This window comes from Mustela nivalis (genome assembly GCF_964662115.1).
Source record: "Mustela nivalis genome assembly, chromosome: 4".
Taxonomy (NCBI): domain Eukaryota; kingdom Metazoa; phylum Chordata; class Mammalia; order Carnivora; family Mustelidae; genus Mustela; species Mustela nivalis.
In genome coordinates, this window is record NC_139023.1 from 686805 (window position 1) to 712683 (window position 25879).

General features: G+C 55.1%; 1 protein-coding gene across 1 annotated transcript in view; it reads left to right on the plus strand.

Annotated features, from left to right (window-relative positions):
* Positions 1-503: 503 nt before the first annotated feature.
* The window catches only part of SCD5 (stearoyl-CoA desaturase 5), a 143997-nt gene continuing 118621 nt past the window's right edge, over positions 504-25879 (plus strand). The window contains exon 1 of the mRNA XM_082726513.1: positions 504-757. Coding sequence (XP_082582639.1) covers positions 556-757 — 202 coding nt within the window. The 5' untranslated portion in view covers positions 504-555. The remainder of the gene's footprint in view (positions 758-25879) is intronic.

Below are 25879 nucleotides of genomic sequence, written 5' to 3' on the forward strand. Positions count from 1 at the left end.
GCCCCAGCGGCCCCCGCCAGCCCCGGACGCACCCCCGGCGCGGGCCCCGAAGGCGCAGGAGCCGCGGACGCACCGGGGCGCGGGGTCAGGGCGGGCGCGGGGTCAGGGCAGCCCCGGGCAGCGGGGACCGAAGAGCGTCTTCCTCCTGGGCCACCCGGTGCGGACCGGCCGGAGCGGCGCGGGCCCTCCCCCAGCCCCAGCCCTGCCCCCGCTCCCGCCCCTCCCCCGGCCCCGCCTCCTCTCCCTCCTGCCCAGCCCCGGCCGCGGCGCTGCGGTGACCCGCCCGCGACAGACGCCGGCGCCGGGACCCGCATCCTGGGTCCGCGTGGAAAGCCGGGGGCGGCGCGGGGAAGCAGGGATGGGGCGGGGAGGGCCGGGGAGGCGGGGCCGGGGGAGCAGAGACCGCCCCCCCCCCCGCGGCCGACAAAAGGCCGAGGTCCCCGCCCCCCCGGAGAGTTGGCGCCCGCGGAGCCCGTCCGCTGTGGCCGTCCCTGTCCCTGTCGCTGTCGCTGTCGCCTGTCGCCGTCGCGCCGCGAGCGCCCCGCCGTCCCAGCCATGCCGGGCCCGGCCGCCGCCGCGGGGCACGTCCCGCACCGCAGCGCCGAGGGGCAGGCCCGGCCGGGGGCGGAGGGCGCGGGGCAGGGCGGGCGGCGGCGCATCGTCTGGAGGAACGTGGTGCTGCTGGGCCTGCTGCACGCGGCCGCCCTGTACGCGCTGGCGCTGGTCCCCGCCGCGCGGCCGCTCACGCTGCTCTGGGGTGAGTCCGCCGGCGGCCCCGACCCCGGCCCCGGCCCCGATCACGATCCCGATCCCGACCCCGGCGCCGACCCCGATCCCGACCCCGGCCTCGACCCCCGCCCCGGCCCCGACCCCGATCACGATCCCGACCCCGGCGCCGGCGCCGACCCCGATCCCGACCCCGGCCCCGACCCCGGCCCCGGCCCCGACCCCGATCACGATCCCGACCCCGGCCCCGACCCCGACCCCGGCCCCGACCCCGGCCCCGACCCCGGCCCCGGCCTGCTGCTCGCGCCGCGCTCGTCGGTCCTCGGGCCGGGCCGGGTCTGCGTCCGAGGGTCGCTGCGGTGCCTCGCCCGGGGCCCGGCGGGGTGGGCGCGTGTCCGGCTCCGCGGCGACAGCGGAAGGGACCGGAGCCCCGCGGCCGCGCTCTGCGCCCCGGAGCGCCAGCGGCCAGCGGTCGGGGACGTGGGGGAGACGCCGGGGTCGCCCGCGCGCGAACTCAGGCTCTTCTCGGCCACGGACCTGGGGCCCGGGTGAAGGAGGCGACAGCGGCGGAGGGTGACACGCCAGGCGCGGAAACGGCCTTGATTTCCACGCATGACGGGGGGGGCCCGTTCGCCTCCCGCGCCCCACGGGCTCCCGCGCCCCAGTCTGCGGTGTCGGTGCCCCAGAAGTGGCCGCAGAGGTGGCCCCGCGACATCGCTCTGCCCCAGCACAGAGCCGCCTCCAGGCCCGTCCTTCTCCGGCCCGGGCGGGACTGTGGCCGCACCTATGGCTGCTGCCCCCGCCCCTTGCTGTCCCCCTCTGCGTCCCAGCACCACCTGCCCCGTGCTGGCGGGCCGGGGAGGGGGAGCTCAGGGCTGGGCCGCCGCGCCTCCCGCTTCCCCATTCCGTGCGCTCCAGGGGCGCACCGCCTCCCTAAGTCGCTGTCCTCTGAGCCACCTCGCAGGTCCCCCTGGTCCCAGTGACTGGTCTGGGCTTCAGTCACCTGAGGCGGTAGCTGGGGCGGATACTGGGGCCTGAGAAGGTGGTGAGGTAATCCAGGAAGCCCTTTCAGATGCCGATGGGGGATCTCGAGGAAGAAATACAAACTACTTTTATTTTCAGAAGGAAAAAGGAAGAAAATACTGAGACAACTTTCTGCAAAGCTTATTTGGAATAGTGCCAGCTTCGTGCCTTGATTGAGAAAGGGCCACCGGGCTCTCAGCCTTCCCTCCTGACCCTGCAGGCCCTGCCCTGGGAGCAAATCCCTCCAGAGCCCCTTAACTCTTAGGGGTGTGGCTGAGAGAGGGACGGAGCTCGGGGCGCGGCCAGAGGGTCAGGAGTCTTGGGGAATCCATGGGAGTCTTTCCCCCTTCATGTGCGCTCCACGTGCAGCCCCGGCGCTGGGGTTCAGAACCCCTTATCTAGAGCCACTTGCTCATCCCCGGACCGAGCCAGCCGGCGCCTGCCCATGAAGCCTTTTTAAGTCACCTAAAAGCTCCTGGCGGCCCTCTGCTTGCACCTCCCCCACGGAGCGCACCTCCTCAGCTCTGTGCCCTCCTCACCAGCGTCTCCAAGATGGTGTCTTGGCTTCATTCTCTGTCCTCCGCGTCGCTCATCTCCGCATGACCAGATTGTAAGCTGTTCAGCCGCTGCTTCTTGGACAGGCCCCACAAGGCCGCCTAAAGCCCTCAGCGCTGCCCCCAGCCTCCAGGGAGCACCTCCCTCCCTTTCCAGGCCTGGAACGCTACCGGCCCACCTGCGCCCGCGAAGCCCGGCTTGGCCTTCCCGAGGGCAGGGTCAGAGTGAGCACGTGGAGACCTGAGTGCTCAGAACGCGTCTGTATTTGTCCCCCCAGGACGCCGCACGGGCTCCGCCCCATGCTGCCCCCAGACCCTGCCGACCCTGGCACCCCACCAGGAGCCGCTCAGACAGGGCCTCCTCTCCGGGTTTGCCAAGTGGCTTCGGTCCTTTTCAGGCTGTTCTCTGGGGTGAAGACAGAATCTTTTTTTCCGGAAGACCGTAGCCAGCGGACCCCTCCCTCACCCCGGAGGCCTTCTGCTGTCCTGGAGCAGGACTGCGGCTTCCCACGGCAGCCACGCGGCCAGAGCCCGGTCCCCTCCGGCCCGGTCCCCTCCGGCCCGGTCCCCTCCGGCCCGCGGTCTCCTGCCTCGGCTCCTCCATCAGTGCCGTTCTCCGGAGCTTGGCTCTCCCTGTGCTTCCGGCGTCAGCAGGAGAGGGAGGAGAAGGAAAGGAAAGGAGCAGTGGGGCTGTTGTGCTTTCCAAGTCCAAAATGTTGCCTTAGACACGTGCTGGTCCACGACTGTTCTGAGTGGCCAGAGGCAGAGCCCGCGGGGGCAGCTGTGCTGAGCCCCGGGCTCTGCAGGGTTATTTTCGGGGGCAGCCCTGGCGCCCTGTTGCCCCGTGTCACCACCTCCGCCCAGTTCTGTCCAGCGTTCGGCCGAGCTCGTGCCCTAACGCGCCGCTCGTCCTCCTCGGGCCGGGAGTCGTCACGGACATTGGCTCGGCCCGTCCCTCGCTCGCCGCCCTTCACCCCGGGTGAGGCCGCCCTGGAGACGCAGGCACGGCTGCCGCGCGCCCGGCAGAGACTGAGGTGTGCGGCGGGTGGAGAGGCGCCTGCGGGGTGGTGGGATGTTGTCCATGAGAGGCCCATGGTGCAGCCCAGCCTCCGCCTCTGCCTAGTCCCCCACCTTCCTCCGACTCCCCTTGGGGCCAGGGCACCGCTTTCCCCTCGTGTGCCTCCCTGGGCAGCCGTCCCCGCGGGACCCGAGGGAGGAGATGATGCGTTTCGAGGACAGAATGCAAACTCCAGCTGGAGGACAAATCTTTACCTGATACAACAGGGACTGCTTTAAGAGTTTTGGGCCAAAGACCCAGTTAATCCAGGCCCTGAATCCTGAGAGGAGTGAACAGAGGAGCCGGTAGAGGCAGTCATGATGCTACGAGTCCTCCTTTCCAGCAACCTCGGCCTTGCCTGTCTCCGGGCATTCTGGCTGTCGGTTTCCAGAAATGTCAGGGACTTTTCTGGTTTCTCTCTAAGTGTCATCTGAGTCCCCTAAATGTGTCCCGTGGTGACGTCATGGCTTTTTTTCCCTCTTTGGACTGTGCAGGTCTGAGGCGTGAAGAGCTGTGATTGGCTCTGCCCCCTTCTTCCTTCCCCCTGGGGGCAACATGGCCATCGATGAGGCCTTACAGGAATTCCCCGGTGCCGGCTGGACTCTCCGGTGGGGTTTAGGCTCTGGGGAGGAAGCAGTCGGGGTGCTGGGGGCCTCCGGAGAGGCTGGTCCACCGAAGCCTGTGCCGTTCTGAGAGGTGCCTGAGGAGGACCTGTCTTCTGTCAGGGGTCAGGGGTCCCCTTCTATCTTGGAGTTGACGTGCCTCCATGACTAGGGGTGGTCTGGATGTCTTTGTGGGTTGTGCTGCTTTTTCTGTTGAGTCTCTGAAGTTGTTGGGGAGCTCAAGAAAGTGTTGGCCTCGGACTTAGGCCTTGCCTCCCCATTTTCTAGGGTGGTGGCTAGGGAGAAAGACCTGTCTGCACAGGAATGCCTGCTGCCCCACTCACCTTCTACATGGCCTGGGACAAATGAACGTCTCTAAACTTCAGTTTTCTGGCCTGTAAAATGGGTGTGTCCGTACCTCTTGCTTACCGGGTTGTGCGAGTTAAATTTGAGATTTCGTGTAAATCACAGCACAGTACCTGGCCCTTGGTTGGTGCTCCCTGATTACAGCTGCCGTCGGTACCGGTCCTGATGTCGGCCCGTTTTCTTCGGTAGAAGGGGAAATGCCCTCTCGCAGCACAATGCACGGTGCATTGGCACAGAACTAGGCTTTGTTGCCTCTCTTGCATGGAAAAGGTTGCTTTGGCTTTGGAAACAAAGAGAAATGAACACAAGTCTCGCCTAGACCTTCCTCCCCTGCCCCTCCCCATCCTCCATCTGGGTCTTTTCTTTCCCTTAGATTTTCTCTCTTCCCTGTTTTTCCTCTAAAAGGTCACTATTTCATAGATAAGCATCTTCTGTCTAGCTGACAACTCGCCTGGTCTTTACTGTTTTCTTGAGCACACCCAGTTACAAGGGCTGTAGAAACAGGGCCCACTTATTTCTCGAAATCTCTTAGGGTCTTAGTTTTGACTGGTTTTTCCTTCCATCCGTATCTTGAGTCATGTTTAAACAAACAAACCAACCATCTTAATGCCCAGTTAAACTACTAAAAAACCAAAAAACAAAAATTAAACCCTGTAATTCCCAGTCCATTGTTGCAACTCCTACATTTTTAATAAATGGGCAGACGCTAAGCGCTTCCTCACTCAGGGCTAGCGTCCGGCAAAACCGGAGAATAGAGTATGCTTTGGCTGACGTCACAGTCCTAACAAGCATAAATATAGGTTTGAGGTTAACATTATTAACTCGGGTTTTTTCTAAGACTGCCCAAGGTCACTGCAGACTGTACTGTGACCTTGAAGTAAGTGGTGCTGCAGAGTAGAAACATGGGCTCGAAGCCTGGCACTGCCCACTGGTTCACCTTCATACGTGTCCCCTGGCAGCTGGGGAGCCCGTCCCCATCTGTCCGGGGAAGGGGGACAGGAACGCTGCGCTGAAAGTTGTTTGAAGACCTGGAGCGCCTACAAAAGTGCCTGCCGGAGAGTAGACACTCAGTGCTACCGACTGGCACTGCCCCCCAGGATGGGGGCTGGCCCTGGCATCGTCCTCGGTCTGGGGCTTGGAGCACTTGTGGCTCGCAGGTAAGACGCAGCCTTTAAATCCAGACGTCCAGCCATGACCTTGCTGTGGCATTTTTGTGCTTGCCTTGCCCCGTTTTGCGGACGGTACACAATTAAAACAATCGCCTGGAAGAGCCGCTGCGCCGTTCACAAACGGCGAACAGCCGTGGTGGCTCCTTAGGGTTCTGTAAAACACAGCACCGTCTTTGGGGGACATTTTTCCCGCTGAGTGTTGGTTTTGACATGCGGCAGTTCTGGCGTGCAGCCTGCATGTGGCTGCTGGGAGGCACAGTTTTGCTAGCCCCAAGGTTAAGAGGGTGGGCTCTGGAGTGAGGGTCTGGGATCAGCACCCCGTTCCACCCCCAGCAAGGTCAGCCCTGGGCTGATCACTCGCCCTGCTGGCCGCGGCGTCCCCAGGGGCACAGCGAGGTTAAGTGGGAGTCCCGCCGCAGGCCGTCAGGTTGCCGCGGGAGGGAAGTGAAACGGTAGAGACCTTGGCCCGACCGTGATGAGCGCGGGGTCCCGCGTGGACGCGACGAATCACTGTCCCTACACCCGAGACTAATATGACCCGGTACGTCCGCTCTACTGGGATTAAAAGAAGGAGAAGAAGAAAAGAAAAAGAAGAACTTGGCCTGGAAGTGGGCACAGAGGAGACGTGAGCTCGGGCGCCGCACCCCTTCCCCGGGCGCTTCCTTCTCTCCTTCCCTCTGCTGCGCTCAGCCTGTGGAGGCCGAGCCCCGAGCCTCGTCCCGCCGGCTCACTGTCCGAAAGCGCTGGTCTCGGGGTCAAGGCCTTCTGCTCGGAGTTCATTTCCTCCGGCCGTGGGATGGTGGCTCCAGCCGGGGGTTCGGCCGGCCTCCTCTCTCGCGTGCCCCTCCTTCGTGCGTTATGGGCGCGAGGGGCCGTGCGGGAGGGCCTCACATTGCACAAGCAGTCGCCGATTCATCCACCCACGAATTCATTCATTTTTTCTGATCCAGTGATTGTTAACACCCGCTGCACATCAGAACCCTTGGGGATCCTTTACAGGTTTTGGAAGCGAGGCCCTCACCTAGGCCTGCCGCATCGCAGTCTCGGGGTAATGCTCTGGCTTCCTCTTGTTTCTTCTTTTGTTTGTTTTTTTGTTGGGTTTTTCTGTTTTTTACCATTCACATGTTTCTGATGCACAACTGGGCTGAGAAGCATCATTTAATTCCCTTGTTCAGTAACATTAACCCCTCAGCCGCTCCCTGCCAGGCACCGATGCGGACCTGGGCGTGGTGGCACTTGGCGGCCAGTCGGAGGGACAGACAGGCGCACCAGTGATGCGAGCGAGGCAGTCTCACTTCAGAGCCCCTGGTCTGGGAGACTTGAGGAGGAGGCCCGTGGCTGGCTGGCTGGCTGGCTGGCTGGCTGGCAGCCCTGGGGTTTGGAGGACATTGCCCTGCGGCCACAGGCGGGGGGGGGGGGGTCAGTGCTGTGAGGAGAGGAGAGGCAGAGCAGGATGGTTCGAGGACCTGATGGTCCAGCGAGGCTGGCGGGGTCAGGGGCCAGATCCAGGGTGAGGAGGATTGTTCCCGAGCCACAGGGCCAGGAGACGGGGCTTGCAGAAAGGCTGCGCTTCCGCCCCTGCCTGACTCTCTCCTTCTGCTCTCAGCCCGTCCCACACACCAACAATTCCTGCTCTGATGGAATGGTCTGGAGCAAAGTTCTTAGAGCAGACACTTGCGGAGGGACGAGTGAGCCAGAAGTGTTCCAGGAAAGATGCTGGGGCGCGCACCTGGCGTAGTGGCCAGCAGGGAAGGGGCATCTCCCTCAGGCCTTTGCCTGTTCTTGACTCTTCCTTCTTTCTAAGCGTGTGAGGGTCTTGCCCTTGTTTCGCTTGCTCCCTCGAGCCTCAGTTACGCAGCCGGTTCCCCCAGCCCTCCCTGCGGGCACGGTGAGTCCTCTTTCCTGAGTCCTGGTTCCGTTTCTGCAGCTTCCAGGGACGGCTTAGCGGGCTCTGGGTCCCCGCAGGCTGGGGTCCGCGGACCCGCGGCGTCAGCGTCACCTGGGAGCTGGCTAGAAATAAAGACGTTCAGACCCCGTCCTGGACCCGTCGCATCAGGACCTGCATTTCAATAAGGTCTGTGAGTGGCGCACCTGCACGCTGCGGTTCCAGAAGCGCCCCGTTCAGAGAGGCGGGCACAGTGCTTCCTTCTTTCTTTTATGGCTCCTCCCCTTTGCCTCCCCTCTGCCCCTTCTGCAGGTTATTCTAGAACATGTGGGGATCCTGCTTCTCTTGCCGACAAAAGGCTGTTGCTAAATTCTTTCCGCTGGCAGCAGCAATGTTTAATTCATGGGCTAGAAAATTAATTATATTTCGTGAGTAGAGCTGGGGAAAACAACGGGAAGGCTCCGTGCACAGCCCTTGGGATTTAGCTTGTCTGTTTAACAGGTGAGCCGGTAGAGGTGAGGAGGCCTCAGGGGAGGGCTGTCTTCCACAAAGTTATGAAGTAAGTTGTATCAGGTCACTTTTGGCCACAGATCGCACAATACTCCGCTTTAAGTGGCTTAAATGACAAGGAGATTTTCTAATTTCAACCGATAACCAGTCCCGAGGTAGGGCGCCCCGTCCTCAGCAGGTTTTATTTCTGCCTTGGGGGCCGTGTCCAGTGTCGTTTTCCTCATGGTTACAGGGTGGCTGCCAGAGCGCCAGGCAGCACAGGGGAGTTACAGCCGTGTCCTGCAGAAGGAGGGAGAGCATGTCCCTTCCTGATGGCTCATCAGAGAGAAGATGTTTCCTGGGCCCCTCACAGCGTGGGTCTCCTCCGGTCTCACTTGCAGGATTCCGTCCCAAGTGCCTTGTTAAGCCAGTCCTTGCCAAGGGATTGGTCAAGCTTGGCCACTCAGCCACACGTGGTGGGGTGGAAGGAGTGGGAGGTTAAGAGGCAGACAAAACCCGGGCTCTGCTCACAGGAAGAAGACGGCCGGCGCCTCTACCCCAGGGGCTTCCTTGGCTCCCTGTCGTGGCTCTCCTCTCTGGCGTCACCTCCGTTCCCTGAAAGGCTGCCGGCTTCGTATCGTAGCGCGCTCTCCCCCCACTACTTTCCATCACGTTCCCTTTTCTCAAATCCTGCTGCCCTTAGAGCGAGTTGTAAGCGCTTGCGTTTTCCCTGAGGCTCTGCGCTCGGCTGTGGCACTCCTGCCTCCCCAGGACCCGGCGACAGCCCTGCCCAACACACCGGTGCTGCGGCAGTGGGCGAAGGAGTAAGTGAACGAGTTAATCACTGTGCGGCCTTTCTTTCTAAGGGAAGGTAAATGTTATTCTTTTTTTTTTTTTTTTTTAAGATTTTATTTATCTGTCAGAGAGAAGGAGAGAACACAGCAGGAGGAGCGGCAGAGGCAGAGGGGGAAGCAGGACCCCGCTGAGCAGGGACCCCCCCCCCAAGCAGGACTCTGTCCCGGCCCCCGGGATCATGACCCAAGCTGAAGTCAGACGCTTAGCCGACTGAGCCACCCAGGCGCCCCAGTGTTATTCTTGAGCTTAAAAAAGGTTTTCCCCTGTTAGAGAACTTCCCATGTGATTTGCGGGGAAGACTGTGGAGCAAGAAGCCTTTCTCGGTCCCTAGAAATCTACGCACCCTCTGCACATACGTCCATCCAGGCGGTCACCCTGACCTCCCTGCGGAGCTTGCAGAACTCTGTGTCGCTCTCCGGGATTTTTACGGGCTGAGGTGGGGCAGGAGAGGTTTGCTAGATCCCCTTCGGAAGAACTGAATTAAAAACAATATGGAAAATGAATGACTTCAAATGTTTTTTAACCAAGGTTTTCCGCGGTGACACACCAGCCCAGACAGCTTTCTTTGTTGTTGGCCGCCTTCTTGTCTTTCCGGTGACGCAGAACCTCGGTGATGAAGTCGTGTCCAGATTTCCATTCTCTTACTTTGAATTTTAAAATGTTAAAAGTCACTTACATTTGCATTTGCTCAAACAACCTAGAAAGAGCCCCCTGACCCTCGGGGGACATTGCTAACTAGGGGATCAAGGAGACAAAGCCATAGCTTTGGGCCAGAGATTTTGGAAAACCAGCTTTAAAGTGCTGCAGACTCAGAAGATGTCTGAAGCGGGGCTGTGGGGCGGCCCTTGTGGAAACCTCCCGACCGGAGCCCTGCAGGCGTTCGTGCCTCCTCCCTGACGGTTGCTGGATGCCTCGAGGCCTGTCGTTCCTCTCCATGGGCATATCTGAGTCTGACGCTGACGGGGTAAGCGGGGTCCTGTGGAAGTTTCCTGAGATTGCCCTTCAAAGTTGGGGTTGGGGGGACTCCCAGTACCAATAGACTTGGAAACGAACTGAGGCAAGAAAAGAGTTTAGAACTAAGGCTCGAATTCCTTTTCTTCTATCTTCCTACACTCACATTTTCATTGTGTTGGTTTTCGCTTGTTGGTTGAAGAGACAATGGCTTATCAACGCCGCGGGTGAGTGGCACAGACGCGTACTAGTAGGGCGGTGACCCCTGGGGCGTGTAGGGAAGGGTGGGGGGGGCCACTGAACACACTGCCCCAGGCACCTGTACAGGAGAAGTACCTACAGACCAGACGAAGTCTGCTTCGTGTTCACCTGCCGGGAAAAGACAGCTATCTGACATTAAATACAATAATTACTGTAGCGTAAAACAAACAAACGAACAAACAAACAAACCCAACTATCCTATGACCTAAATGGGCAAAGTCATCTCCTTAGCATTCTCTAGCTCACTGTCAAAAAGCATTTATCAAGCAAGCAGTTAATTACTTACGGTCTTGGACCAGGCACTTTGTAAAACAAAACAGAACAAGGCAAAACAAGAGGAAACAAAGACCAGGTCTTGACCCTCCTACCTTTTATAGCTCAGAGGAACAGCTGTCATTTCCCAGCACAGAAACCACAGTGTTCTCGCAGCGTGGGAACATGACGGAACAAACCCCTTACTTCTTTAAAAGCTCCATGCGTGAGATCACAAATCAGTTTCTAAAATTTAACTGTTTCTTGGAGTAGTTTGTCACCCACTCCTCTAGTAAGTGCGCTCGCGGGAAGCTTTTGCAGATGGTTACAATGCTGCTCACTTCTGTTCTCAGCCTCTGACTCATTGGAGTGTCCCCAAAAGCATTTGTTTTGCCCTGAAATCTCTATAAGCAAGAGGAGCTCCTTATTAGCGAGTGTGAACAATGCCCACAGGGTCTCCCATCTCTGTCTCCCACTCCCAAATCTGTTGTGTTGGGCTCAGGAGCTCTTGAGAAGTGGGTGAGTCGTTGACTTCTTTGAGCTATTCTCAGATTACTCCAGGGTCTTGACTCCATCCGGATCTCTGGGGAGAGTGAAGTCACTTACCCTCTGAGTATAGACCCGCTATGCACCTCAAGCTGGCGTGGCTCCCATGAGGATGGGGACAGACCACTAGAGCCGATACTCCTTCACGCGCAGAACCGGCATTCTGTAGCCGCGTGCCAGGCTGGTCGTGGCGCCTTCCCTGGAGCTCTGGGACTCCCAGCGGTCCAGGGACGTAAGGGCCGGTGTCGACAAGCTGCGGGGCGTACAGCTAGATCTGTTCGGGTTGGTTGGATTGGTTGGTGCTCTGGGCAAGGACTGCCTTTGCGTCGTCTTGTATAGCGCATGAGCCGTGTGATCTCTGGGAGCTTTCTCACAATTCTATTCTAACCGAACGAGAACTTAAAAAAAAAAAATCAGTCTGGGGGCACCTGGGTGGCTCAGCTGGTTAAGCATCTGCCTTCCTTGCGGGCCATGGTCCCGAGGTCCTGGGATTGAGCCCGTGTTGGGCTCCCAGCTCAGCGGGGAGCCTGCTGCTCCCTCTCCCCCTGCCCACCCCCTGGCTCGTTTTCTCTCTCTGTCTCCCTCAAAGGAATAAATTAAATCTTTTAAAAATTCAGTCTGTCATTCTCGCTTAATTTACATCCCCAAAACCACTTCAGGAAGGTGTTAGAGCCCAGTGTAAACTCTGGAGTTTGCAGTAACTCACTGGTCCCAGTAAAAGCTCTTCTCGTGCTGGGGCCACGTGTGTCGGGAAGGGGATTTTTATTTTCTGGTTTATAACTGCTTCTATGTAGGATTTTTCTCCTCCATTACTGATGAGAATTGTACCATTAGAAAAAAACAGCATTGCATGAGTCAGATCGTACAGGCCTTTCAGTGTTGGGAGGATAGGGCGCACGGGGTGGCACCCCGAATTCACGCGGCGCTCCGGGCTCACTCCTCATTGGGCCTGAGGTTGTACGTGGTGCGAAGCTCCCGGCGCGCTCAGGGTCAGTGCCTCTCCAGCCACACTCCGGGCCGGGCGCAGGGAGCTTGTCTTCCAGGTAGAAACTTCCAGGTGCGGACGGAGCCCAGAGAACGGGGTCTGCGGTCCCTGACGCCCCGGTGGCCAGGCCGGGGGCTTGTGCCTGTGACTTTGTACGTCGATGGTGTCCTCTCCGACCTTGAAATCGCTCTAGGGAGAGTGTGGGGGCTCCGGGTCCTCTGCCGGACCCAACAACTCCATCTTGTCCCATTAGCTTCGTCCTGTCCCGCCTGTGTGTCCACACGCACGTGTTACTGTTTCTGAGCTGAGGATCCTGTGAGACGTCGAGCCCTTTATCTCAGTACTTCGGCTCATATTTCCTAAGAATGAGAATATAGCCACAACCCAGAAACCAGGCGTTTAACCTTGGCATTTTCCCCTCCACGGTGGGTAGACAGATGTCATTAGGTCTCCTAGGAATGTCTCTTAGAGCTTTTTTCCCTTTGGACTAGATTGAAGTGAACTTCGGACACTTGGACCTGTAAATATGCACGCACTGATATGGGGCCACTCTTCCCTGCCAAGTGCCTTCAGCTCTTTGGGGGGAAACAGCTTTGAGACATTGTTTTCTTTCTTTCCTTTTTAAGATTTTATGTATTTACTTGAGAGAGGAGAGAGCGCGTGAGCACAAGCAGGGGGAGGGGCAGAGGGAGACGCAGGCTTCCCGCTGAGCAGGGAGCCGAGGTGGTGCTGGATCCCGGGACCCTGAGATCATGACCGTGAGCCCAAGGCAGACGCTTAACAACTGAGCCACCCAGGTGCCCCAGGAGGCTATTTTCAAAAGCAGAAAGTGGTAGGAAGTGAGAAGAAGGTGCGAGAAGGGGCCGGGGCGTCCTTCTCCGTGCGGTCGCTGACCCGCCTGCATCGGGGTCATCTGAGTTGCCAGCTGAATGGGCAGATTTGGGGGCTTTGCCTAGACCTACAGAACCAAACGTCTGGGAGTGGGGCCCAGGGATCTGCATTTAACAGGCAGCACAGGGGGCTCTTAGGCCCCGTGGGCTGGAGGTGCGGTCCCAGGAGCAGGAGGCCTGAGTGACACTGTGCCCGCAGTTCAGTGTGGCACCCCTGCCTCGACTTGTCCATGCGGCCCCTCTTGTGTCGCTTCCGATACCACCAGCCCGAGATGCCTCCGGTTGATAATAGACGCACATTTTAGGAATGTGAAGCCCGCAGGTGCCTCCCCTCAGGAAGCCCCACGTTCCTTGAATGGCCTCCCGCACACAGCTCGCACGGGTCTGCCAGCGCGCCGGGGTGGGCTTTCTCTGCAGGGAGGACGTGCCCAGGAAGGAGGATGGGGTGCGGATCCGGAAGGCCTGGTCGGTGGGAGTGGGGACGGATGCTTGGATCCTGCATTAGGCACCTGAGGAAAAGGTATTTGGAAAAGGGGAAAATAAATAAATAAAACCCCTCCAGAGAAAGACTCCGTGAGCCGTACGCAGACCCCTCCACCTGCCGGGGAGAGTGCCCCGAGCCTGCTTTGGTGGGCACCGGTGTAAGGTCAGTGACCCAGTGTCAGCGCCCCCCACTCCCTGCCCCATCTCCACCCCAGGGACCAGCTCGCCAGCACTCCCAGAACCGGCGAGCACACCGGGGCTGCTGTGACACCGGGTCTGGGTCTCCGGTCCAGAGGCCCCTGGAGCCCCACTCTAAGGCCCGTCTCCCTTCTGAGGGTCAGGGTTTGACCGTCTTCTCTCTGAAGAGACACACTTCTCGGGTCCATCAGCTCTTGCTCCTCAGGATTGGAGACGGTGCGGCTGTCCAGGGAAAGACACATTTTAGGGGACATCCGGGACCCAGGCCCCTCCGCCCCCGAGATACAAGGCCCTTTGTAAACGGTTCTGACCCAACAACAGATGACCGGTGGGAAGCCCCCAGGCTCCAGATTTAAGAGCGTGCCTGACGGGGGCCGAGGGTTAATCCTAACCGGCCTCCTACAAGCGAGCCTGGGTGACATCGACCTGGGGGTCCCGCTGGGGCGGGGGAGGGGCGGCGCAGACGAGAGCCAGTGACCCCCTCACTGAGGACCCCAGAGGACAGTAATCCACGCGGGCATTTCAGTCCCTCCTGTCGTGCGTCGGGAAGGAGACGCGCTTTCCAAATCCTTTTCTTCTTCGAGAGAGGGCGCTTCTCAGGCGGTTGCCGCGGCCCGTTCAGGTATCCGGGCTCAGGCAGCCTTCCGGGGGGCCCTGGGCTTCTCGCATTCGGTGATGTCGGTGCAGACAGCCAGGCCTGCTTCCAAAGACGGGGTCTTCACAGGGAAGAAATGCAAAACACTCAAAGCAAAGATCTCCTTGGCCCTGGGCCGAGACTGCGGCTGAGCTGTGGCGGCCGCTGCGGGGGGCAGAGGCCCCGGCTGGCTTCCCGGGCCTCCAGGGCTGTGGGGCTGCTGCATTCGAGGGGTGGAGGGGAATCTGGGAGTCAGATGAAATCCATTGTAGTTAAGGGCCAATCTCCCAAGTCTCCCCGGCCAGGGCCATTCCCAGGGCTATTAACTGGGTTTTGGAGAAACAGAATTTTGAAACGGCAAAGAGGTTCTCCAGGTGCTCTGGCAGGGGCGCCGAACGGGTGCGCCAGGTTCAGGAGCCTCGGGGGAGCACTTCGGGGACGCCCTTCTCTGCACCTGCTCGGAGGCAGGCGAGCTGAGACACGTCGCAGTCTGGGTCAGTCCCTCTTGCACGCCGGTGGGGACGCGCGCTCCGCGGGCCTGGTGCCCAGGGTACACACAGGAGCAGGTGGTCATTCCTGCCCACGAGATGCCGGCCCTCTCGAGAGGGAGGCAGACCAGGACCATTAGAATTCCGAGGGCTGAGTGCCAGGACAGACCGGGCCTGGGGTCAGGACACTGTAGCAGCGGGTGCCGGAGCTCCTGCAGTCCCGCCACAGTGACCCCAGGGGGGACTCACAGGGGTCTGGTCTTAGCTGCCGTTCTGAGGAACAGCATAACATTTTGAAAGTGAAATTATTTCACAACTAATTTTTTTTAAAGATTTTATTAATGCACTTGAGAGACAGCACAGAGGGAGAGGAAGAAGCAGGCACTCACCTCTCCTAGCAGAGAGCCTGATGTGGGGCTCGATCCCAGGGCCCTGGGGCCATGGCCTGAGCTGATGCTCAACCCACGGAGCCACCCAGGTGCCCCGTTATTTCACAACTAATTTAGGGGGAAAAGCTGACCTAATGAATTCATTTGTTGGCAAAATCTGACCTATTTAGTCTGAATATTCATACTCCTATTCCTGTTTGATGACAGAACCTTTGCATGTCCCTTTTCTACAACCTGAAAGATCTGGGTTTTGAAGCCCATCAGACCCTCAGATTTTGGTGAGACCGTGGACATGGCCTCATGTCATCTGTTCTTTGTATTTGAGGACACAGTGGGGAGGACTCGTCTGCCCAAGATTGCAGCTCAGGGCGGTCGGGGCCTTGTAGGGAGGTCGTTACGGCACTGGGCCTGCTGGCACCCCCGGGGGACATCACCCCGAGAGGCAGTGAATTCCTACAGCGCGGAGATTCGAGCACCAGATGTGGGCACAGCTCTGGAGGGGGCGGGGGTTGGGACAGCCCCACCCACGGGGCACCCCTGGTGGCGGAGATCTGTCCTCTGGGTGATGGGGTGGGTCTCTCCCCTCAGCCTGGGCTCAGCCACCCCTGCTCTGTAGTACTCAGGTGCCGTAGAGCCGCCTCCAGGGAGGCTGTAGCCTGTCGAAAGCTGCCCCCTGGGCATTTCTTGTTGCTCCTTTCCCCACTTCTTCTCTCATCTTAGTCCCATCACTGGCTTCTGGTCTGTGACCCCTAAGGTCTCTTAGACCGGTGGGGAGATACATGGTACTTATAAATGATTCTGGAGTTTTGTGGGTCAGAACCAAGGTCTGCCTAATGTGCAGGCAGGAAGGAGGTAGCCAGTGGTGAGGAGTGAGTTGGAAGAACTCGGGCCTCAAGTGGCCCGATTGCCTTCCTCAACTGTCCTAGCAGTTGGGTTCTGGATGGGGCTGGATGCGTCAGGGGCCTCGGGCCTCAAATAGACTTTGTGCACGATCGTCTCTTTCTTCCATTGGGTTCCCAGAGGGGTCTGTGACTTTAAAAAGGGTAAGTGCTTCTGGTCTAGATGAGTCACAGGAAACATGCCAGCGTTTCCTAAAAGGGTAAACAATAAATGAGTATTTATAGATCGTCATCCATTATCCCCTGGTGTGTCTATAGTCAATATAATCACTTCTGTGCCTTTTAAATATGAGAGTATTTATATAATATATAATATATAATATATAATATATAATATATAATATATAATATATAATATATATATAATCACTTCCGTGATTATAAATATGATTTTAAATATGAGAGTTCCCAGTAATTTTACTAGTGCGTCAGATAAAAATGATCATAAGACCTTGGGAGAGGAAAGGGGTGTCAAGGGGCGGTGTCAGCTCTGATGGGGAGGGGAGGGCGTTGTCTTGGGGAGGAGGGGTCATTGGCTAATTGCATGGATTTGGGGCTTCTGTGTATTTTGGTTCGCTTTGGTTTCAGACGCTTGCTGGGAAAGCGTTCCTCCCGGTGGCTGTGGAGTCATGCCTGTGTGACGCACTGAGTCTGGGGTGGGGAAGCTGCCGAGGTGACCGGAAGCAGGACGGCTGTGACTGCAGGGCTCTGTGCAAAATGAAAGTACGAGGGCCCAGGCCAACACGCTAAGAACTTTAAGATGGTGACGGTCGAGTGTTTAATCCCACATGAGGCCTCGCATCCTTGCCCTGGTCATGCCTCTTTCCAGAAATCACGGAGCCTGTGGATGTCCTTGGTGCTCTCTGGTGTCACGAACGGAATTGAGGCCTGTTTGTCAGGGAGCTGCCGGGCCCGTGGCCTGAGGACTGAGGACTCACTTTCCTACTACAGAATTTATCTTGATTGCCCTGGATAGTCAATGCTTTTGAAAGGTACCTTGTTCCATTTGGGGGAGAAGGCGTGTTTCAGGAGCAGGGCGGGCGGGTGGGCTGGGGAGGAGAACCTGGAGCTCTCTCAGCCCTGCCCTGCCTGGCTGTGGGACCGGCGGCTTGGGTCCTCTGCATCTCCGTGCCGCATCTGCAGGTGGCGGTCCCTTCCTGACTCCCGAGTGCCCCGGGGAGGCTCATCAGTCCGGGCACTCCGAGGGGGGTTCCAGGACCGTGCCTGGAACGTGGGAGTGGGAAGGAGGACCCTCAGACCTCGCTCATCCATTAGTTCTGGCCAGAACTCACGGTCAGGAAGCCCGCGGGAGAGCCGGGGCCCCGCTGCTGAGGACCAGCCCAGTTCAGTAGGGCCGAGTGGACGTTCCTGGCCCTGCTCTCCTCGGTGGGCCTCGGTACCCACATGCCCATGCCTACTCCTGTGGACGTGCTTTTCTGCTGTAGGACCGGAGGGCTCCTGGGCTGGACACCTGTGCCTCCACAGCCCCAGCCTGCCCAGAACCCTTTCCTGCCGGGCAGCTCCCAGCCCCGGGGGACACAGGGTGTGGACAGGGAGAGAAGCCCTGTGGGCAGAAAAACAGATGACTGTGGTCCGGTGAATGCGGGGGGGATGCCGCCCGCTCACCCCAGACACTGCTTGCCACCCCTTTCCCAGCACTCGGTTCACCGGCGGGGCAGGCAGAGTCAGCCGCGGTGGCTCTGTCTCAACCCTTCTGCCCGCCCCGCCTGGCCGAGCCTGAGGTGCTCACCGGCAGGCCAGGGGCAGGCTGTGGGAGGGAAGGAGGGGGCCAAGGGCCCAGACTCTTTGGCTAGAGAACTTGGGATGTGCCAGGGGCAGTACTGAGTGCTGCAGAGAGCTGGCCGGGCGGAGCCGGGGGTAGACAGGACGCGGGGTTCACGACACCCCCCGCCGCTTCTAAAGCTGTGCTTATGGTCGAATGGCAAATTCTTCTCTTCTCAGACCTGATGTCCTCACTTTTAGTTGGGGTCCTGGGAGGACAGAGGGGCAAGGGGGCAGGACAAGAGAGGAGCCGAGTTAGAAGACGGGGTCTCGGTAACGGGTTCCTCAGGAAAACATTTCTGTGCTCTGCGGGGAGAGGCGCAGGGTGGGGGGGCAGTGCCGGAGCACACGCTCCTCCTTTCCAAAGAATTTTATTGTCCATCTCCTAAATTAAGTAATCCTTGTTCATTCTAGACAGCCTAGAAACGACAAGCATGTGAAAGAAAAAAAAATCAGCCGTATCTCCCCAGTTTAGAGCTGCCTGCTGTGCACATCTGGCCTGTAACCTTCCAGACTGTTTTCTCAATGCAGAACTGTAGTCTCAAGCTCTCCAGTCACACCGTAATCCTGTTTGTTACCAGCTTCTTTCCCTGTGGACACGTCGTAGACCTACTTCCTGTCCTTCGATGTGATCACGGTGTTTTAGTGGTTTACGGTGTTCCGACGTTGGGACGTACCTGTTGTCGGAAATTCAGGTGATTCTCCTCAGCAACTCCATGTACGTCCCCCGTTGTTGCCTCAGAATAAGATTCTACATGGATTTTGATCAGATCCATTTCTCTGTGCATTTTTAAGGTTGTAGACCGGTGGTTCTCAGTCAGGGTGGCCCTCCTCACGGGGCGGGAAGGAGGCTTTAGCCACGTCTAGAGACATTGTTGGATGTCACGGCCGGAGGGGAGGCTGCCACCAGCATCCGGTAGGTGGAAAGGGTCGGTCCTACGGTCACAGAGCAGCCCCCCACCACAGAATTGTCCCGTCCAGAATGTTCTTTAGCCCCCAGGTTGAGACACTCTGCTTCAGACACACTGATATTTTCCCCCAGCTTTACTGAGAGAGAATCGATACATAACATTCTATAAGTTCGCGGTATACAAAGCGTTGATCTGATACAGCTTCACATTGCGGGACCGTGACCACCGTCGCGTCAGCGAACGCTTCCGTCCCGTTACCGAGCTGCCGTCCCTTTGTGGTGAGAGCCCCGGGGGCGCGCCCAGCAGCTTTCAAGCATATCGATACAGAACTGTTGACTATAATCGCAGTATTAGATCCCCAGAACCGACTAATGTTATAACTCAAAGTCTGTGGCCTCCGACCACGATCTCCCCATGCCCCCCGGCCCCAGCCCCTGGACCTGCCTCTTTACCGTCTGTTTTCCTGAGCGCTGTAGCATCATGACCTCGAAGTCCACCCACGTTGTCTCAAACCACAGGATTTTCTTCTTTATCATGCCTGAGTAACCGTCCGACGCACACAGAGATACTTTTATTCTTGGGACTGTCATGGTGCTGGAGCGTCTAAGTCTCAGAGGAAAATGAAGTCTAGATACTCGGGCTCATTGGTTCATGGGCGCTCTGCCAAAGCCCAGCCCGTCGCCTCCTGTCGTTCCCTTGGAGAAGAATGTGAGTGCTCAAGCTGTTTGGAGTAGGGAGGCGACTCCTGGGAGCAGCCCCGGGAGAGAGAGAAGGGCAAGACGCCCCGGACGGAGGTGTAAGGGGGCGGGGGGGGGGATGGGGACGGGGTGGTCCTGGGCTGGACGATGCAATCCTTGTTGCGATGGAAAGAGGCTTGTATGCAGCTCTTTAGGGACCTGAAGGCTCATTCCGGGCACTAAGGACCCAGGCGGGGAGAACACATGCCTTCGCGGAGTTCAGAGTGAGGGAGCAGCTCAGAAAGCCTCTGTTGCCTCCCATGAAGCCGGCATCCAGAGTGTGAAGTCCTGCGTCCGGGGGGTGCTAGGCAGGGCCCACCCCATCAGAAACAGAAAACGTCCGTGCTCCCCGCACCAAAACTTACAGTGCTGTGGGAGCCAGTCTGTCTCAGGTGAGTCTAGGACACTTGGTGAAACCGGCTGCTTCATTGCTTCGTCCTGGGAGCTTGAACCGGCGCTGCCCAGCACTTACAAGAGGCAGGTGCCGCGCAAGGCAGGGAGGAAGACAGGGCCCCTGCCCTCCTGGAGCCCAGAACCTCCAGCAGCTTGTGCCAAGCAGTATAAATGCTATGAAGAGGGACCTACAGGGCTCTGTGGACCACAGAATGGGAGCACCCATCCCCTTCCCCCACCAGGTGGAGGGGCTGAAGTCGGGGAAGCTTTCGCAGTCAAGAACGGAAGGACCAAGGCAGAGCGGTACAGACTTGTATCTGGAAACCTTTGAAAATGCAAAATGTCCCTCCCTCCCCAGGGCCATTACACTGTGGTCCTCCATGAAGGAACGCGCTTGGGCTAAAGATGCCTTCAAAGGTCAAGGCCCTTCCCGTGCATCTTTTTATCATTGCGAACATCTCCGCATACAGAGAAGAGAGTAGAATAGAGCAGCAAGCACCTTTCCTGCCACTGCCCTGGGTCCAAGGCACCCTGGGTGTTTCCCCCGCAAGATCTCTCCGCCGTGGCCTTTGCCCCTTTCCGTCTGTTCTTGACATCCAGAGCGGGGCTGTGACCGTGTCGCTCCGGTCCTGTCTCTCTTACGCTCGAGACGCTCAGTCCCTGTGCAGGTCCTACCCGATGCCCCCCCCTGCCTGTGCCTCCCGGGGCCCACTCTGCCCCATCCCTCCGTCAGGCTGCTGTCTCACAGGTACTGGGTGCAGCCCCTGGGCTTCCGGTCCCTCTGCCTGCGACACTCCTCCTCCAGGTAGCACAAGGCCTACTCCTTTCCCACTTGGAAGTTTTGACTCAGCTGTCACCCTCTCAGGTCCTTCTGGAAGACCGTGGAGGTGGGCAGAAAAACGCCCCTCCCTTCCCCCACCATGTCCACGTCCTAATCCCTGGGGCCGGTGAATCTGTTCTCTTATGGAGCCTACGGCACTTAGCAGGTGTGGTCGAGTTGAAGGTCTTGAGGTGAAGAGGCTGTCCGGGATTGCGCGGTCACGCAGGTCCTTAAAGTGAAAGAGAGACAGGAGAGTCAGAGACAGAGAGGTTCGATGTGAGAAGGGCTCACCCTGCTGGTGCTGGCTTTTAAGATGGACCAAGGACTGTGGGCCGCCTCTAGAAGCTGGAAGAGGCAAGGGAATGATGCTCCCCTGGAGCCACCGGGAGGGACGCAGTCCTACAGCAGGCTGACTGAAACTCAGTGAGACACGTTGGACTCTAACCTACAGAAGTATAAGATGATCAATTTGTGTGTTGTTTTCTTTTATTTTATTGTTTTAAAGATTTTATTTATCGGGACGCCTGGGTGGCTCCGTCAGCGGGGGTCTGCCTTCGGCTCGGGTCATGGCCCCGGGGTCCTGGGATCAAGTCTGGTCTTGGGCTTCCTGCTCAGTGGGGAGCCTGCTTCTCCCTCTGCCTGCTGCTCCCCTTGCTTGTGCTTTCTCTCTCGTGTCTCTCTCTCCGACAAATAAATAAATCAAATATTTTTTTAAAATTTTTAAAAAAATATTTGATTTATTTTTTTGAGACAGAATGAGAGAGAGAAAACATGAGAGCGGGGAGGGTCCGAGGGAGAAGCAGATACACCGCGGAGCAGGGAGCCCGATGCGGGGCTCGGTCCCGGGCCTCCAGGACCATCCCCTCAGCTGAAGGCGGTCACTTAACCAACTGAGCCACCCAGGGCCCCCAAATCTGTGGGTTTTTTTTTTTAAATTTTTAATTTTTAATAAAATATATTTTTATCTCCAGGGGTACAGGTCTGTGAATTGCCAGGTTTTTTTTTTTTTTTTTAAGATTATTTATTTATTTATTTGACAGAGAGAGAGATCACGAGCAGGCAGAGAGGCAGGCAGAGAGAGGAGAGGAGGAAGCAGGCTCCCTGCTGAGCAGAGAGCCCGATGCGGGACTCGATCCCAGGACCCTGAGACCATGACCTGAGCCGAAGGCAGCGGCTTAACCCACTGAGCCACCCAGGTGCCCTGTGAATCGCCAGGTTTACACACTTCACAGCACTCACCAAAGCACATACGCTCCCCAATGTCCATAATCCCACCCCCTTTCTCCCAAACCCCCTCCCCCCAGCAACCCTCAGTTTGTTTTGTGAGATTAAGAGTCACTTATGGTTTGTCTCCCTCCCAATCCCATCTTGTTTCATTGATTCTTCTACCCACTTAAGCCCCCATGTTGCATCACCACTTCCTCATATCAGGGAGATCATATGATAGTTGTCTTTCTCTGCTTGGCTTATTTCGCTAAGCATGATACGCTCTAGTTCCATCCATGTTGTTGCAAATGGCAAGATTTCATTTCTTTTGATGGTTGCATAGTATTCCATTGTGTATATATACCACATCTTCTTGATCCATTCATCTGTTGATGGACATCTAGGTTCTTTCCATATTTTGGCTATTGTGGACATTGCTGCTATAAACATTCGGGTGCACGTGCCCTTTTGGATCACTACGTTTGTATCTTTAGGGTAAATACCCAGTAGCGTAATTGCTGGGTCATAGGGCAGTTCTATTTTCAACATTTTGAGGAACCTCCATGCTGTTTTCCAGAGTGGTTGCACCAGTTTGCATTCCCACCAACAGTGTAGGAGGGTTCCCCTTTCTCCGCATCCTTGCCAGCATCTGTCATTTCCTGACCTGTTGATTTTAACCATTCTGACTGGTGTGAGGTGATATCGCATTGTGGCTTTGATTTGTATTTCCCTGATGCCGAGTGATATGGAGCACTTTTTCATGTGTCTGTTGGCCATCTGGATGTCTTCTTTGCAGAAATGTCTGTTCATGTCTTCTGCCCATTTCTTGATTGGATTATTTATTCTTTGGGTGTTGAGTTTGCTAAGTTCTTTATAGATTTTGGACACTAGTCCTTTATCTGATATGTCGTTTGCAAATATCTTCTCCCATTCTGTCAGTTGTCTATTGATTTTGTTAACTGTTTCCTTTGCTGTGCAAAAGCTTTTGATCTTGATGAAATCCCACTAGTTCATTTTTGCCCTTGCTTCCCTTGCATCGCCTTTGGCGATGTTCCTAGGAAGATGTTGCTGTGGCTGGGGTCAAAGAGGTTGCTGCCTCTGTTCTACTCAAGGATTTTGATGGATTCCTTTCTCACATTGAGGTCCTTCATCCATTTTGAGTCTATTTTCATGTGTGGTGTAAGGAAATGGTCCAATTTCATTTTTCTGCATGTGGCTGTCCAATTTTCCCAGCACCATTTATTGAAGAAGCTGTCTTTTTTCCATTGGACATTCTTCCCTGCTTTGTCGAAGATTAGTTGACCATAGAGCTGAGGGTCTATTTCTGGGCTCTCTATTCCGTTCCATTGATCTATGTGTCTGTTTTTGTGCCAGTACCATACTGTCTTGATGACAGCTTTGTAATAGAGCTTGAAGTCCAGAATTGTGATGCCACCAACTTTGGCTTTCTTTTTCAATATCCCTTTGGCTATTCGAGGTCTTTTCTGGTTCCATATAAATTTTAGAATTATTTGTTCCATTTCTTTGAAAAAGATGGATGGTACTTTGATAGGAATTGCATTAAATGTGTAGATTGCTTTAGGTAGCATAGACATTTTTACAATATTTATTCTTCCAATCCAGGAGCATGGAACATTTTCCCATTTCTTTGTGTCTTCCTCAATTTCTTTCATGAGTACTTTATAGTTTTCTGAGTATAGATTCTGTGCCTCTTTGGGTAGGTTTATTCCTAGGTATCTTATGGTTTGGGGTGCAATTATAAATGGGATTGACTCCTTAATTTCTCTTTCTTCTGTCTTGTTGTTGGTGTAGAGAAATGCAACTGATTTCTGTGCATTGATTTTATATCCTGACACTTTACTGAATTCCTGTACAAGTTCTAGCAGTTTTGGAGTGGGGTCTTTTGGGTTTTCCACATATAGTATCATATCATCTGCGAAGAGTGATAATTTGACTTCTTCTTTGCTGATTTGGATGCCTTTAATTTCCTTTTGTTGTCTGACTGCTGAGGCTAGGACCTCTAGTACTATGTTGAATAGCAGTGGTGATAATGGACATCCCTGCCGTGTTCCTGACCTTAGCAGAAAAGCTTTCAGTTTTTCTCCATTGAGAATATTTGCGGTGGGTTTTTCATAGATGGCTTTGATGATGTTGAGGTATGTGCCCTCTATCCCTACACTTTGAAGAGTTTTGATCAGGAAGGGATGCTGTACTTTGTCAAATGCTTTTTCAGCATCTATTGAGAGTATCATATGGTTCTTGTTCTTTCTTTTATTGATGTGTTGTATCACATTGACTGATTTGCGGATGTTGAACCAACCTTGCAGCCCTGGAATAAATCCCACTTGGTTGTGGTGAATAATCCTTTTAATGTACTGTTGAATCCTATTGGCTAGTATTTTGGTGAGAATTTTCGCATCTGTGTTCATCTAGGATATTGGTCTATAGCTCTCTTTTTTGATGGGATCCTTGTCTGGTTTTGGGATCAAGGTGATGCTGGCCTCATAAAATGAGTTTGGGAGTTTTCCTTCCATTTCTATGTTTTGGAACAGTTTCAGGAGAATGGGAATTAGTTCTTCTTTAAATGTTTGGTAGAATTCCCTGGGAAGCCATCTGGCCCTGGGCTTTTGTTTGTTTGGAGATTTTTAATGACTCCGTTTCAATCTCCTTACTGGTTATGGGTCTGTTCAGGCTTTCTATTTCTTCCTGGTTCAGTTGTGGCAGTTTATATGTTTCTAGGAATGCATCCATTTCTTCCAGATTGTCAAATTTGCTGGCGTAGAGTTGCTCATAGTATGTTCTTTTAATAGTTTGTATTTCTTTGGTGTTAGTTGTGATCTCTCCTCTTTCATTCATGATTTTATTTATTTGGGTCCTTTCTCCTTTCTTTTTGATAAGTCTCGCCAGGGGTTTATCAATTTTATTAATTCTTTCAAAGAACCAGCTCCTAGTTTCGTTGATTTGCTCTATTGTTTTTTTGGTCTCTATTTCATTGATTTCTGCTCTGATCTTTATGATCTCTCTTCTCCTGCTGGGCTTAGGGTTTCTTTCTTGTTCTTTCTCCAGCTCCTTTAGGTGTATGGTTAGGTTGTGTACCTGAGACCTTTCTTGTTTCTTGAGAAAGGCTTGTACCGCTATATATTTTCCTCTCAGGACTGCCTTTGTTGTGTCCCACAGATTTTGAACCGTTGCATTTTCATTATCATTTGTTTCCATGATTTTTTTCAATTCTTCTTTAATTTCCCGGTTGACCCATTCATTCTTTAGAAGGATGTTGTTTAGTCTCCATGTATTTGGGTTCTTTCCAAACTTCCTCTTGTGGTTGAGTTCTAGCTTCAGAGCATTGTGGTCTGAAAATATGCAGGGAATGATCCCAATATTTTGATACCCGTTGAGTCCTGATTTAGGACCGAGGATGTGATCTATTCTGGAGAATGTTCCATGTGCACTAGAGAAGAATGTGTATTCTGTTGCTTTGGGATGAAAAGTTCTGAATATATCTGTGATGTCCATCTGGTCCAGTGTGTCGTTTAAGGCCTTTATTTCCTTGCTGATCTTTTGCTTGGATGATCTGTCCATTTCAGTGAGGGGAGTGTTAAAGTCCCCTACTATTATTGTATTATTGTTGATGTGTTTCTTTGATTTTGTTATTAATTGGTTTATATAGTTGGCTGCTCCCACTTTGGGGGCATAGATATTTAAAATTGTTAGATCTTCTTGTTGGACAGACCCTTTGAGTATGATATAGTGTCCTTCCTCATCTCTTATTATAGTCTTTGGCTTAAAATCTAATTGATCTGATATAAGGACTGCCACCCCTGCTTTGTTCTGATGTCCATTAGCATGGGAAATTCTTTTCCACCCCCTCACTTTAAATCTGGAGGTGTCTTCGGGCTTAAAATGAGTTTCTTAGAGGCAACATATAGATGGGTTTTGTTTTTTTATCCATTCTGATACCCTGTGTCTTTTGATTGGGGCATTTAGCCCATTCACATTCAGGGTAACTATTGAGAGATATGAATTTAGTGCCATTGTATTGCCTGTAAGGTGACTGTTACTGTATATTGTCTCTGTTCCTTTCTGATCTACCACTTGCAGGCTCTCTCTTTGCTTAGAGGACCCCTTTCAGTGTTTCCTGTAGAGCTGGTTTGGTGTTTGCAAATTCTTTCAGTTTTTGTTTGTCCTGGAAGCTTTTAATCTCTCCTTCTATTTTCAATGATAGCCTAGCTGGATATAGTATTCTTGGCTGCATGTTTTTCTCGTTTAGTGCTCTGAAAATATCATGCCAGCTCTTTCTGGCCTGCCAGGTCTCTGTGGATAAGTCAGCT